Raw genomic sequence first — 15141 nt, 5'->3', positions numbered from 1 at the left:
ATTGCGATTATAAGCATTTTGCTTTATGATTTATTTATTTGTTTGGTATTTTACTCTGTACTCCATAATATTTCACTAATACGCCAGCGGCCAGCATTATAGTGAGAGGAAACCAGATGGAGCCCGGAGGAAACCCATCACTATCCGCAGCTTGCTGGCAGACCTTCCCACTTAGGGCCGGAGGGGAAGCCAGCCTGAGCTGGACTTGAACTCACAGCAACTACATTAGTGAGAGTCTCGCTGGTCATTGCTATCATTACTAGGTGTATGATATTGTATAGCAACGAGTCCTGATGCAGCATCACATTCATAGGGACATGGGGATAAGGTATAAAGTAGTTAGTGAACGGGGCACACGGGAATACAGTGGACACACAGCTTTCTCACAACAAAGGGAGAATTTTAACATTCGGCCGATAATTAGATTAATAGATTATTATTTCATTATTTCCAGGAAAAAAGGTAACAGTCAATAATCATGGGCCTTAGGTACAAATCTCTTTGTATGCGGTGCATGTTCTGTTTCATGGAGAACGTACGTTATACCTTCAAGGGGGTTATAATATAAAATGAAAAACACTTTTGTCATTTGGTATTCAAATAACCCTGCTTGCTTCCTGATCACACATGAACTTCTAGAAATGATGGTGAGCAAGAAAATGTTATCTTTCGTTACATTATTGTTTGGCTTTCACTTTCTTCTTCTCAGCCTTTTCTCCACGAGGTGGAGGTCGTGGTGGTTTTGGAGGTCGTGGTGGATTTGGAGGTCGTGGTGGTTTTGGAGGTCGTGGTGGATATGGTGGCCGTGGCGGAGATCGTGGAGGGCGCGGAGGTCGGGGAGGCTTTGGGGATCGAGGAAGAGGAGGAGGCAGAGGTGAGTCATAGTAAGGCTACTATCTACATGGACAGTGGACAGTGGTATAGTTGTTAATGGTGCTTACCTATTTAACAGTGGTTAAGACAAAAAGTTGACAGTGCCACTCTTAGTTTTTGTGAGGCTTTGGTGGCCGGAACCAAACAGCTAGACTTAAAAAGTTGGTTTAGTATTAATCCAGTTTGTGGCATGCAGGTTTGAACGCTGTCTTTTCTGGAAAAAGGGAATTTGATTGGGTTGACAGTGACTTTCGTGTTTTGTTTTGTTAGGTTTTGGAAGAGGGCGTGGTGGTGGTGGAGGCAGAGGTAAGTTACAGAAGCACTATCTCCAGGATTACAACAAGTCTCCTTGAAGTTCCATCTAACTCATTCTGAAATAAACAGATTCTTTTTTATCTGACCCTGCTTCTGCAGTAGTGACTCTACCTTATTCAGGAAGGAGGGCTTTCAGCGTCATTGGACATCCAGGCATTTCCAGTGATCAGTCTTATTTTGATAAAAAAATATTTTTTTTTTTATACCAGGGAGACTTTGGCCTCATGACTCAGTTGATTGATACACATGTATTTCATTATGAAGAGAGGATTGCAAGATTTAAAGTGCGCACAATAAGAAAACTATAAACCTCTTCAACAAATTATTCAGCTATGTTTTTGTATATGGTCACTTTACTATTGGAGATAGCATCTAAAATAGCTTTAACTAAAAGTGAAGTTTAGCAGCCATTGTAATCTGGTTTCCTTGACTGTACCGTTTTCAGGGAAAAATATAGAACTCCTCACCTCAGATCAGATCACAGTCTCTGTTACTAAAGAATATCACAATCCCTGTTACTAAAGAATATCATAATTCCTACTACTCTTACTATACAGTATCACAATGCCTGTTACTAAATAAGATGGTTAGCCTTGAAACGCCTTGAAACGTACAGTTGACTGTGGAGGGCGCACCAAGCAAGCCTTGAAACATACAGTTGACTATGGAGGGTGCACCAAGCACGCCTTGATACCTACAGTTGACTGTGGAGGGTGCACCAAGCACGCCTTGATACCTACAGTTGACTGTGGAGGGTGCACCAAGCGCACCTTGATACCTACAGTTGACGTTAGAGGGTGCACCAAGCGCACCTTGATACCTACAGTTGTGGAGAGTGCCTAATACCTAATCCCTAATCTTGCCTTGTACTTAATATAGGGCCAAGATACCTAACCTTGTTTTAGTTTACACTCATTATGTCCAATATAACCAGATTTACCCACTGGCAACACAGTTTGTTCTAAATGAGTATGTTCGAAACAAGTAAAACATGAATTTGTTTTTTGTTCAGTTTAAATTATGCTTTTTAAACTTCCTGATGGATATTTCATCAATGTATATATACATTTGGTCAAGTGTTTCTTTTTGGGTCTGGTTTAGTCCAATTTACAGGAAGTAGTGACAAATGCAACTTTGTTATATAATCAAGAGGTGGGATTTCAGTGGTGTGCCCACGCTTTACATTTCCTTTCTTTTCACTTCAGGGGGCCGAGGGGGAATGCGAGGTGGGAAAAAGGTGGTTGTTGAGCCACACAGACATGAAGGTGAGATACATGTGTGGATGTCAAAACATTATTGTTTGTAGTAAGTGCAAGTAACTAGGGATTCTTACAGGTGAAAATTTTACAAACGGAAATTTTTTTTTTTTTTTGCAAATGAATGCAAGTTTTATGTTGTATTTTTTAATTATTTATAGATTTCATAATATTCACTTCACCCTTTCCTTTGTAAACTGCTGTGATCTTAAGAAGAACAGAAATTTTACCTTTTTTGATAAAAAATTATATTTTCAGTTTGGGCAAGAATAAGCAAGAACTTGAAAGTAGACCTAAAATCCAAGAAAAAAATCGTTAATATTGTCTTACATACATTACATTTACAGGTGGTTTCAGTGAAAGAATTCATTAAAAAAAACCTTTGTTTAGTTATTTCTCGGTTTAATTAAATATACCCTACATTAAGTTTTAGAGTAAAATCAAATGTGAGTTACCTCCCTTGTTGATCACAATTGGGTGCCTGAGGCTGGTTGTTCAAAACTTGTCCTTGGACTTTAATACCCGATTTAACTTAAAGCCAAGTCTTCAGTTTTGTACTTATCCCAGAAATGATTGTGTAGAAAGTAAATTTAATATGACCTAAATCGGTTCCTGTTCCAGTTGATATCTGCACAGCTGTATTGTTTGATGGGTTTTGTTAAAATCATAAATACATAATATGACTTAACTCCGGTATTGGCTAAAATACTTTTGAGCACCCAGACCCAGAACCCTTGTTACCTCCCATGTTCTAACAACCTACATGTCAGTCGGGTCAATCGGATTGAACATCAACTCTCTTTTATCCTCAATTCCTACTAAGTTGTCGAGTACCCCTAGCGAATTCTTAGTTTACTAAACTATATCTTACCTGTCCTCTCCTTGAAAACTTGCATTGCCGGAAATGCTTTCGTTGTGTCAAAAGGGTAATTTTACATCTAACATCAGGATAAATTAAGTGGCCTAAAATATTGTATCTTAGTAAGCTTTGTAATTCTCATGATCAAATGGGATCCTTAATCGCAAGGCTTCCTGCTGTACCCAATTCGATAGATATGACATCTGACTATAATTGCTCTCGCAGGCCATGGTGCCTGACTTCCATGCCGGCAACCAGGGTTCGACTGGGGTCACTACGGCAGGGAATTTTCTCATTCCACCACAGGCAGTTTAGTGGTTAATTTCATGGGATTTGGTGGCGAGGTGGATGACGACGCTTGTAGAACTGTGCAAATGGGGCTGCTGTAAGACAAGTGGGGAAGTTGTCAGTGACTTGCCAGTGATTGGTGGTTTGCTCCAGTTTCTTCCGGGGGTTACCTCCACCCCCCTGACAATACTGACCCACCGTCATATGAGTGAAATAATCATGAGTTTGGCGTAACACAACAATCAGTCAGTAGTTGCCGTGACAACAAAATCTTTCATATATTATCATTCCAGCCTTCCAAAATTTATTTTTACTAACTTCAGTGTTCAACTTTCTTCAGTTGAAAGGAAACAGGATCAATTACTTTTTAAAGTAAATCGGGTTCACGATCCCACGAAAACAGCAAAAATTTCCCTAACAGAAAGCAAACAACTTATCAGCGGTCATGCACTGTGGCTGTACTGAAAAGAATTTCTTACATCAAAATCCTGTAAGGTTTAACGGTAATCTGAGACTCTGTAGTAAGCAGCACTAAAAGTCAGCGCACTGGCGTATTTGACAAACTTTCACCTGAAAACACCTGTTTTCGGAGCCAGTTAAAAGGCTAAAATATTGACTTAATAGGTTAAACTGAAATTTTATATGGGGAAATCATCCTGTCTTCAAAACACTATTCTAGGATGGACCGACGCTTCCTAGATAGGCAAGCTGAACTCGGCTTGTTACTGTGTCAACTCAATGCATCGCCATTCTAGGCGCTACATGTGTAGTTTAGTAAGCAATGGCTTGGCAAGTCACAAAATTTGAGCGTTTGCGCAGATATTTGCGCAGCCAGCCAACTCCGGAACTTCGGAAACCATACCTCAGGCACTCAAAATGTCTTAACTAACAGGTTTCTGATTTGGAAATAACTCTCAGGAATTGGAGGCGAAAAATAACTACACATATGTACGAGATCATATGCCGATGGAATTATAGTGCATAGTGTTTTATTCGATAAAAAAAAAAAATACGGAAAAAATACTTTACAAAGGACATTTTTAGGCATGGCGCTAGGTACTGGGGTTTCACAGAGGGATGGCAGGCGTTCCGAGAGGCATGGCAGAGCGCCACTCGATAAAATGCTAGCTTGTTCTCTGGGTGGTGCACCCTGTGAAGAGTGGTGTGCACCTGCGTCCTGTGAACGGTGGTGTGCACCTGTGTTCTGTGAACGGTGGTGTGCACCTACGTCCTGTGAAGAGTGGTGTTCACCTGCGCCCTGTGAAGAGTGGTGTGCACCTGCGCCCTGTGAACAATGGTGTGCACCTGCGTCCTGTGAACAGTGGTGTGCACCTGCTTCCTGTGAAGAGTGGTGTGCACCTGCTTCCTGTGAAGAGTGGTGTGCACCTGCTTCCTGTGAGGAGTGGTGTGCACCAGCTTCCTGTGAAGTGGTGTGCACCTGCTACCTGTGAAGAGTGGTGTGCACCTGCTTCCTGTGAAGAGTGGTGTGCACCTGCGTCCTGTGAACAGTGGTGTGCACCTGCGTCCTGTGAAGAGTGGTGTGCACCTGCGTCCTGTGAACAGTGGTGTGCACCTGCTTCCTGTGAACAGTGGTGTGCACCTGCTTCCTGTGAAGAGTGGTGTGCACCTGCATCCTTTGAACAGTTGTGTGCACCTGCGTCCTTTGAACAGTTGTGTGCACCTGCTTCCTGTGAACAGTGGTGTGCACCTGCGTCCTGTGAAGAGTGGTGTGCACCTGCTTCCTGTGAAGAGTGGTGTGCACCTGCTTCCTGTGAAGAGTGGTGTGCACCTGCTTCCTGTGAAGAGTGGTGTGCACCTGCTTCCTGTGAGGAGTGGTGTGCACCAGCTTCCTGTGAAGAGTGGTGTGCACCTGCTTCCTGTGAAGAGTGGTGTGCACCTGCGTCCTGTGAACAGTGGTGTGCACCTGCGTCCTGTGAAGAGTGGTGTGCACCTGCGTCCTGTGAACCTTGGTGTGCACCTGCTTCCTGTGAACAGTGGTGTGCATGCACCTGCGTCCTGTGAACAGTGGTGTGCATGCACCTGCGTCCTGTGAACAGTGGTGTGCACCTGCGTCCTGTGAAGAGTGGTGTGCACCTGCTTCCTGTGATGAGTGGTGTGCACCTGCTACCTGTGATGAGTGGTGTGCACCTGCATCCTTTGAACAGTGGTGCAGTTGACACACACCACCGTACACAGTCCTGTGCGGGCACACACCGCCATCCACAGTCCTGTGGACAGTGGTGCACATCTGTGGACGGTGGTGTGTGCCTGCGAATGTGTATGCCACAAATGATTAGCACCATTTCATGACTGGTTATGGATTAATGGCACGTCAGCAATGTATCAGCCTATTGTGATGATGCTGTATGATGATCTTGTGTTAACATCTCTTTCCTTTTGCACACACGATATTTCATTTATCTCATGTCCTCAGGAGTGTTCATAGCCAGAGGTAAAGAGGATGCATTGGTCACTCTGAACTTAGTACCTGGAGAAGCAGTGTATGGCGAAAAGAGAATTTCTGTTGAGGTAAGCTTTGTTTGTCTGGAGTGAAGTTTAGGATTTTGGCTGTTAAGTATACAGTACTGGCCTCGCCCAAAAGCAAATTGTGTGATTTCATGTACTCTGTGTGATGTGTTCATGTGTTGCTCACTTGCTGTCTTCATACAGCTTCGTACATTTGGTCATCTGCCAGTCGAGCTTGAGCCAATGTGACAGGCAGCAACTGACACGTCATTCATTTTCCAATATTTGCTGATAGCGGTCTTTGTATACTTCTGAGGGATGTAATATACACACAGTACTGGCTAAAAAGACAAGCTAAGGAATTTTTCTTGACAGTTGTTTTCCAGTCTCAGAGTAATTATTTCTAGTCGTGCAATTTTTTCGCTTAGATCTTCTTTTTTGGGCATAAATTTCAGTGAGGCAATGTATTTTATCCCCTTAACCTTCCCTTGAGCAATTTTACTTTTAACTAGCCCCAGAGTTTTCGTCAATTTAGAATCCATTTTCTCCTATCTTTTGGACGGGCAATTTTTGCAAGCAGATAAGAGAAAAATAGGAAGACAAGCGGTTAAAAACTCTCCAACTGAACCCACAAAATGAGGTAAAAATAAAAATGACAACATCATGATGTGTATCTGAGCAGTCAAGTTCGTGAAGTCCTATTTATGTGCTCTGAATGAACACAGTACAGTGGTCTCTGGCACATTGCCAACATAGTCTTTGGTGGAAGGAATGGGGACGTGATATGCAGCGGACAAATGGCGGAGGCAAGCTTTGTGTAGAAGCATAGAATTGCCTGTGGTACTGATGTGACTAATTGCATAAGGCTAAGTCAACCTCTGAAATGTGTTTTCATTGTCAACATTTATCACTCTGGGCGATGTTCACCCCATTTGTGTCCACTGAATTAGTAATTCATTTATCTGTACTATTTTTTCTCTGCCAAATCATCATTTGAAGAATGTTTTTGTGGCTCTTGACATTTATTTCGCGCTTGTTCGGAGCGTGACATTGTTTGTGAAACACAACGCCGATATCTGGTTTGAACTGAAAATAGGTGGGTCTTTTCGATCACTCCTGCAAGTTTGTCAATTTCAGACTAGTTATATGCAGAAAACCTGATAAAGTGTAGACTGATAAAAATCAAAAATCACGGCATGCATGCAGGATGCATCAGGTGAATAAGGGTCTTAAATACGCACCAGAAATTGTCGTGTGCGTGTGTTGTAAACTGGACTTACAGACCCATTTCGTTCCGCAAATTGCCTTGCGGAATGAACCTACCAGATTTTCAATTCAAAGATCAAACGATGGTGCAAACGTTTTCAAATATAAATTGTTGAAAATAGACCTCAAAGTTTAATTTAATGAAACTAGTACCCTCAAATGATTTCCGTATAGGGTTAGTCAGACAAACAACAGGAAATATCTCAATATGTAATGTGAACAGGTTACACTAGTACACAACCATGATTTCTGTGTAGGTTTAGTCAGATAAACAACAGGAAATATCTCAATATGTAATGTGAACAGGTTACACTAGTACACAACCATGATTTCTGTATAGGTTTAGTCAGATAAACAACAGGAAATGTCTCAGTATGTAATGTGAACAGGTTACACTAGTACACAACCATGATTTCTGTATAGGTTTAGTCAGATAAACAACAGGAAATATCTCAATATGTAATGTGAACAGGGTACACTAGTACACAACTATGATTTCTGTATAGGTTTAGTCAGACAAACAACAGGAAATATCTCAATATGTAATGTGAACAGGTTACACTAGTACACAACCATGATTTCTGTGTAGGTTTAGTCCGATAAAACAACAGGAAATATCTCTATGTAATGTGAACAGGGTACACTAGTACACAACCATGATTTCTGTGTAGGTTTAGTCAGCTAAACAACAGGAAATATCTCAATATGTAATGTGAACAGGGTACACTAGTACACAACCATGATTTCTGTGTAGGTTTAGTCAGCTAAACAACAGGAAATATCTCAATATGTAATGTGAACAGGTTACAGTAGTACATAACCATGATTTCTGTATAGGTTTAGTCAGATAAACAACAGGAAATGTCTCAATATGTAATGTGAACAGGTTACACTAGTACACAACTATGATTTCTGTATAGGTTTAGTCAGATAAACAACAGGAAATGTCTCAATATGTAATGTGAACAGGTTACACTAGTACACAACCATGATTTCTGTATAGGTTTAGTCAGATAAACAACAGGAAATGTCTCAATATGTAATGTGAACAGGTTACACTAGTACACAACCATGATTTCTGTATAGGTTTAGTCAGATAAACAACAGGAAATGTCTCAATATGTAATGTGAACAGGGTACACTAGTACACAACCATGATTTCTGTGTAGGTTTAGTCAGCTAAACAACAGGAAATATCTCAATATGTAATGTGAACAGGGTACACTAGTACACAACCATGATTTCTGTGTAGGTTTAGTCAGCTAAACAACAGGAAATATCTCAATATGTAATGTGAACAGGGTACACTAGTACACAACCATGAATTTTACCACGGTTTCAGTATGTTGAAATTTCTGATACCCTGCAGACTTGCACTTTTGTCATATAGGAACTACATTAATACAGGAAATCTCATTTATACATATAAGAAAAATCCATCATGAAGTTAGGCCTGTCATTTTGTCTGCTGCATAAGTCAGAATATTTGGCAGTGGTATAGGGACTCATTGTGTATTAATCAGCATATTTAAGACGTGTTTACTTGTATAATGTGGTGCCAGATGTAACTTCAGAGAGAATTTGCAAGGTAATGCTCAGTGTACAAGGAAGTTCATTTATAGGGATTCAAGTGAAAGACAGTACCTGATTTATGGTTATGTCCACTGGAAGACTACCATTCAAAGTATCTTAAACAGGCAATAAATGTTTGTAGATTTTTTTCTAGCCAGTAAAAGTTTAGTGAAAATTCGTCTTGACACATCTTCTGCACATCTCTATTATGGAGAGCAAGGTGACGTCCTGTTTACTGTAGCTCTCTAAGGGTTAAGGTATTTTCCGTATAATAGTCTAAGCGGTAGCCTATGACAGATAAAAGTTGTGAACCTCGGCAATGTAGGCACAAGTGATAAATGGATTTCTCGGAAATTGTACATGTATATAAGGATATTTCTTCCACTTCTTGAACTGTTGATAAAGTAGGCCTACTATATCGTTTACAAGGAACTCCAGTGACCCTGATTAAATAGTCTGCAGATGCACAGCCAGGGTATGCCTGGTTCTGGTCCGAATGCAGGTGATTTTGAGCGCTATGAAATGTTTACAAAGTTACAATAAGATTGTTGTATAACTAGATTCATACTTAATTCTTATACAAATGGAAGTAATTCTAAGCCCCACTGGGGCTGCATGATCTAAGCAATCAACTGTCGCTGGATTTTTATGCTTCAGTTTTGTAGTGGTGACTTCTAAGATGGGAGCTGTGCTGACCCTGTTATCGTGGACTTCAGAGAGAGAACCTTGACGTTGAACACAGTGTTTTACTTAATTTTACCGTAATTTATAAAACAAAACATTCCTTGTCTGTGAGAAAGACAAAGGAGTAATATTTGAATTCTTCAGTTTTAATAATTTCAGAGAAATAAAAATTATATATTAAGATTTAATTAATTTTAAGTGTTGTCTGATGAGATCCTTCTTCTCATTCCCACAAGCCTTCGGCATAACCTTGATAAATTAGGCAGTGTCTGATATTTGTGGTTTAGAAATTGCTGACTAAACGCTAAAATGAACGACAAAAAAATGTATTTGTATAATTTGAACAATGCGACTAAATAGGCCGAGGGTCTATTGGGGAGATGAATGCAGTTTGGGCCAAGACAGCATAGTCCTATCCATACTGTTTGACATAATGTGAGTACAGTTTGGGCCAAGACAGCATACTCTTATCCATACTGTTTGACATAATGTGAGTGCAGTTTGGGCCATGACGGTATACTCCTATCCATACTGTTTGACATAATGTGAGTACAGTTTGGACCAAGACGGTATACTCCTATCCATACTGTTTGACATAATGTGAGTGCAGTTTGGGCCAAGACGGTATACTCCTATCCATACTGTTTGACATAATGTGAGTTCAGTTTGGGCCATGACGGTATACTCCTATACATACCGTTTGACATAATGTGAGTGCAGTTTGGGCCATGACGGTATACTCCTATACATACCGTTTGACATAATGTGAGTGCAGTTTGGGCCATGACGGTATACTCCTAACCATACTGTTTGACATAATGTGAGTGCAGTTTGGGCCATGACGGTATACTCCTATCCATACTGTTTGACATAATGTGAGTACAGTTTGGGCCAAGACGGTATACTCCTATCCATACTGTTTGACATAATGTGAGTGCAGTTTGGGCCAAGACTGTATACTCCGATCCATACTGTTTGACATAATGTGAGTGCAGTTTGGACCATGACGGTATACTCCTATCCATACTGTTCGACATAATGTGAGTGCAGTTTGGGCCAAGACGGTATACTCCTATCCATACTGTTTGACATAATGTGAGTGCAATTCGGGCCAAGACTGTATACTGCTATCCATACTGTTTGACATAATGTGAGTGCAGTTTGGGCCATGACGGTATACTCCTATCCATACTGTTTGACATAATGTGAGTGCAGTTTGGGCCAAGACGGTATACTCCTATCCATACTGTTTGACATAATGTGAGTGCAGTTTGGGCCAAGACTGTATACTCCTATCCATACTGTTTGATGTGATGTGAGTGCAGTTTGGGCCATGACGGTATACTCCTATACATACCGTTTGACATAATGTGAGTGCAGTTTGGGCCATGACGGTATACTCCTATACATACTGTTTGACATAATGTGAGTGCAGTTTGGGCCAAGACGGTATACTCCTATACATACCGTTTGATATAATGTGAGTGCAGTTTGGGCCAAGAGGGTATTCTCCTATGCCTTCTGTTTGACATAATGTGACACCTTTGTTCAATATCACACTGCTTGTAAATCAAGTGATTTTATGTCTGTGCTGGTCTGTAAATGATACAGACCTGTCCCACAGTTAACACTGTGTGAAATGGCTCTTAGGATACACATAGCTAAATGGTTGAAAACCATCTCAGCATGATGTTTTATGCAGTGAATGGATAAAGGCTGCGTCACAGCTTCAGCAACCTGATAGCAGTCGGTGAAATCTTATTAAAATAATAAAGTATGATACTTTTTAGAAAGCTTGAGTAGCCTGCTTTGGATTGAAATATGTTTTAGCCAGGTTAGATGTATCATGCACCTATGTGCAATTTTCTTCTTTTTCCCAGAGATGCAGAACAAACTGCACATAAATATGAGAAAAGATTACGTTGTTGGAATCGATGTGATGAAATACTAAACATGGCTATGTCAGAGATTTTTAACACAGTTTCGATTTTTTGGCCAAAAGTCTCCATTATTGCCTCTGTAGAATTGATTATCAAATTTGCGAAATGTTTTCACTGATTATATTTTTCGTTTTTATATTTATGAAACAGAAATGTGCAAAAGAAATCCAGTTTCATTGTCAGCTTTTGTCTTTTCCTGCACCTTTGTACACATAAACCAGGCTCCATGGGGATGTTATATACACAGTTTTACACTCAGCATGACAGTGCATTCTGTAAGCTTACATGTAATTTGTAAATCCTAAATCCCGCTGCTTGGCAAATCTCAGTATGGAATGGAAATGTGCCTCATGCATGTAGCATTATTGTTTTTGGGACCTAGAGCCTTTAATTGAAGGAAATACATGTCAGTAGTACAGGAAATGTGCCTACTGAGTACTGCAGGAAATGTGCCTACTGAGTACTGCAGGAAATGTGCCTACTGAGTACTGCAGGAAATGTGTCTACTGAGTACTGCAGGAAATGTGCCTACTGAGTACTGCAGGAAATGTGCCTACTGAGTACTGCAGGAAATGTGCCTACTGAGTACAACACACCTGCTTGTTTACAAGTGCAGGGTCTACATTTCCCTAACTGCTAGGTACCGTCATAGAAGTGAAATATTCCTGTATTCTTTTATGACGTAAGAAAACAATAATGAAATCAATAAAAAATGTACTTTACTAGCCTATTATTCCCAGATTATAGTGAGATTCCCAGAGTATAGTACCTTTCCCAGATTATAGAAAGATTCCCAGATTATAGAAAGATTCCCAGATTATAGGGATTCCCAGATTATAGAGAGATTCCCAGATTATAGAAGGATTCCCAGATTATAGTGAGATTCCCAGATTGTAGAACCATTCCCAGATTATAGAAAGATTCCCAGAGTATAGTACCATTCCCAGATTATCAAGAGATTCCCAGAGTATAGTACCATTCCCAGATTATAGAAGAGATTCCCAGAGTATAGAAGAGATTCCCAGAGTATAGTACCATTCCCAGAGTATACAAGAGATTCCCAGAGTATAGTACCATTCCCAGATTATAGAAGAGATTCCCAGATTATAGTACCATTCCCAGAGTATAGAAGAGATTCCCAGAGTATAGTACCATTCCCAGATATTAGAAGAGATTCCCAGATTATAGAAGATTCCCAGATTATAGAAAGATTCCCAGAGTATAGTACCATTCCCAGATTATAGATGAATTATTTTTTTCAAAAAACCTATTTTTAAAATTTGTATCAGTCTTTTTATCCGCTGTTTGCCTTTTGTGATAGTTTTAGAGGTGAGCATTTTATGTTGGTTAAATTTCATGTATTGTGTTTTTTTCCATCTAGTCTGTTTTATGTTTGGATAGGAAGGGGAGAAGAAGATTGAGTACAGAGCATGGAACCCCTTCCGATCCAAGCTAGCGGCCGCCATTTTAGGAGGTGTAGACAAGATTCACATGAAGCCAGGCAGTAAGGTGCTGTACCTGGGGGCGGCCTCTGGCACTACCGTCAGCCACGTGTCTGATATCGTAGGGGCGGTGAGTAAATAATACTATAGCAGGATCTTGTTTAAAGGCCCTTTATTTCTGAAAACCACTACCCATATGCAGGGCTTGATTTAGCAGCCTGCTAATGGCCAAAAACAGGAGTAAAATTGCATACAGCTGGACAATCCCGATATGACCTGCTAAAAAAAAATGCTAATTGGCTGTATATTGGCTGATCGCTAAAATGCCTGCTAATTGGCTGTATATTGGCTGACCAGTACAAGTGTTAGGGTTAGGGTTATTGTTATATTAGGGTTATACTCGTAACCCTAACCCTAACAAAGAATTTCCAGAATGCCTGGGTGGTGGGCGTTGCCAAAGTTAACTGGTGAATGACTAGGCGAGTGAAAACACATCAGAGTACTACCTACCGGTATTTATAAGTGTGATATTTTCGAAAAACGTCGACAGTTTGCAGCAATAGAGATGGATATGTGCATTTACGTAATGTTGTGATGGTAACCAAAACTTTTTTGTGGTAATTCCTTAAGCATCTTCAAGTGAGGGTTTAGGGGAAATAGATGTAATAAAGTCAAATGGCAGATCATATAAAAAGGTGGCAGGTGATTTCAGATGTGACCTGCAACTTATTAAATAACGTGAAAAAATAATAGCTCGTGAAACCTTTCCTAACACAAGCACTGACATAAGTCACATACATGTGTTCTTCAGTGGCTTACAGATACCCACAAGACAGTTGTAGACTACCCGAGTGACACCCAGAGCCAGAGGTGTTTGCTGTGGTGATCTTGGTATACATGTATGTGAGCTTGTCTTGTGGACCCACTGTCTGCTTGCTCTGAAGGGTAGGCTGGTGTCTGCTGTGAAGCTCTGAGTATTCATGTATGTGAACTTGTCTTGTCCTTTACCTGTTGTCGTGTTGCTCTGAAGACTGTTGTTTGGTGTGGAGCTCTGAGTATTCATGCATGTGAACTTGTCTGATGTACCTGTTGTCGTGTTACTCTGAAGGGTAGACTGGTGTCTGCTGTGAAGCTCTGAGTATTCATGTATGTGAGCTTGTCTGATGTACCTGTTGTCGTGTTGCTCTGAAGGGTAGACTGGTGTCTGCTGTGAAGCTCTGAGTATTCATGTATGTGAGCTTGTCTGATGTACCTGTTGTCGTGTTGCTCTGAAGGGTAGACTGGTGTCTGCTGTCTGCTCTGAAGCTCTGAGTATTCATGTATGTGAACTTGTCTGATGTACCTGTTGTTGTGTTACTCTGAAGGGTAGACTGGTGTCTGCTGTGAAGCTCTGAATATTCATGTATGTGAACTTGTCTGATGTACCTGTTGTTGTGTTACTCTGAAGGGTAGACTGGTGTCTGCTGTGAAGCTCTGAGTATTCATGTATGTGAGCTTGTCTGATGTACCCGTTGTCGTGTTACTCTGAAGGGTAGGCTGGTGTCTGCTGTGAAGCTCTGAGTATTCATGTATGTGAACTTGTCTGATGTACCCGTTGTCGTGTTGCTCTGAAGGGTAGGCTGGTGTCTGCTGTGAAGCTCTGAGTATTCATGTATGTGAACTTGTCTGATGTACCCGTTGTCGTGTTACTCTGAAGGGTAGGCTGGTGTCTGCTGTGAAGCTCTGAGTATTCATGTATGTGAGCTTGTCTTGTCCTTTACGTATTGTCGTGTTGCTCTGAAGACTGTTGTTTGGTGTGGAGCTCTGAGGATTCATGTATGTGAGCTTGTCTTGTCTTTTACCTGTTGTCTTGTTGCTCTGAAAGGTAGGCTGTTGTCTGCTGTGAAGTTCTGAGTATTCATGTATGTGAACTTGTCTGATGTACCTGTTGTCGTGTTACTCTGAAGAGTAGGCTGGTGTTTGCTGTGAAGCTCTGAGTATTCATGTATGTGAACTTGTCTGATGTACCCGTTGTCGTGTTACTCTGAAGGGTAGGCTGTTGTCTGCTGTGAAGCTCTGAGTATTCATGTATGTGAGCTTGTCTAGTCCTTTACCTGTTGTCGTGTTGCTCTGAAGACTGTTGTTTGGTGTGGAGCTCTGAGTATTCATGTATGTGAGCTTGTCTTATCCTCTACCTGTTC

At 40.9% G+C, this 15141-nt stretch overlaps 1 protein-coding gene across 1 annotated transcript in view; it reads left to right on the top strand.

Annotated features, from left to right (window-relative positions):
* Positions 1 to 15141, top strand: part of LOC135482213 (rRNA 2'-O-methyltransferase fibrillarin-like) — a 36823-nt gene that overhangs the window by 9589 nt on the left and 12093 nt on the right. Inside the window, exons 2-6 of the mRNA XM_064762084.1 lie at positions 710 to 874; positions 1144 to 1179; positions 2394 to 2453; positions 6026 to 6120; positions 12921 to 13091. Of these exons, the coding sequence (XP_064618154.1) occupies positions 710 to 874; positions 1144 to 1179; positions 2394 to 2453; positions 6026 to 6120; positions 12921 to 13091 (527 nt within the window). The remainder of the gene's footprint in view (positions 1 to 709; positions 875 to 1143; positions 1180 to 2393; positions 2454 to 6025; positions 6121 to 12920; positions 13092 to 15141) is intronic.

Source organism: Liolophura sinensis, chromosome 1, assembly GCF_032854445.1.
Source record: "Liolophura sinensis isolate JHLJ2023 chromosome 1, CUHK_Ljap_v2, whole genome shotgun sequence".
NCBI classification, from domain to species: Eukaryota; Metazoa; Mollusca; class Polyplacophora; order Chitonida; family Chitonidae; genus Liolophura; species Liolophura sinensis.
Note: the sequence above shows the minus strand (reverse complement) of the source record. Positions and strands in the feature narration are given on the sequence as shown.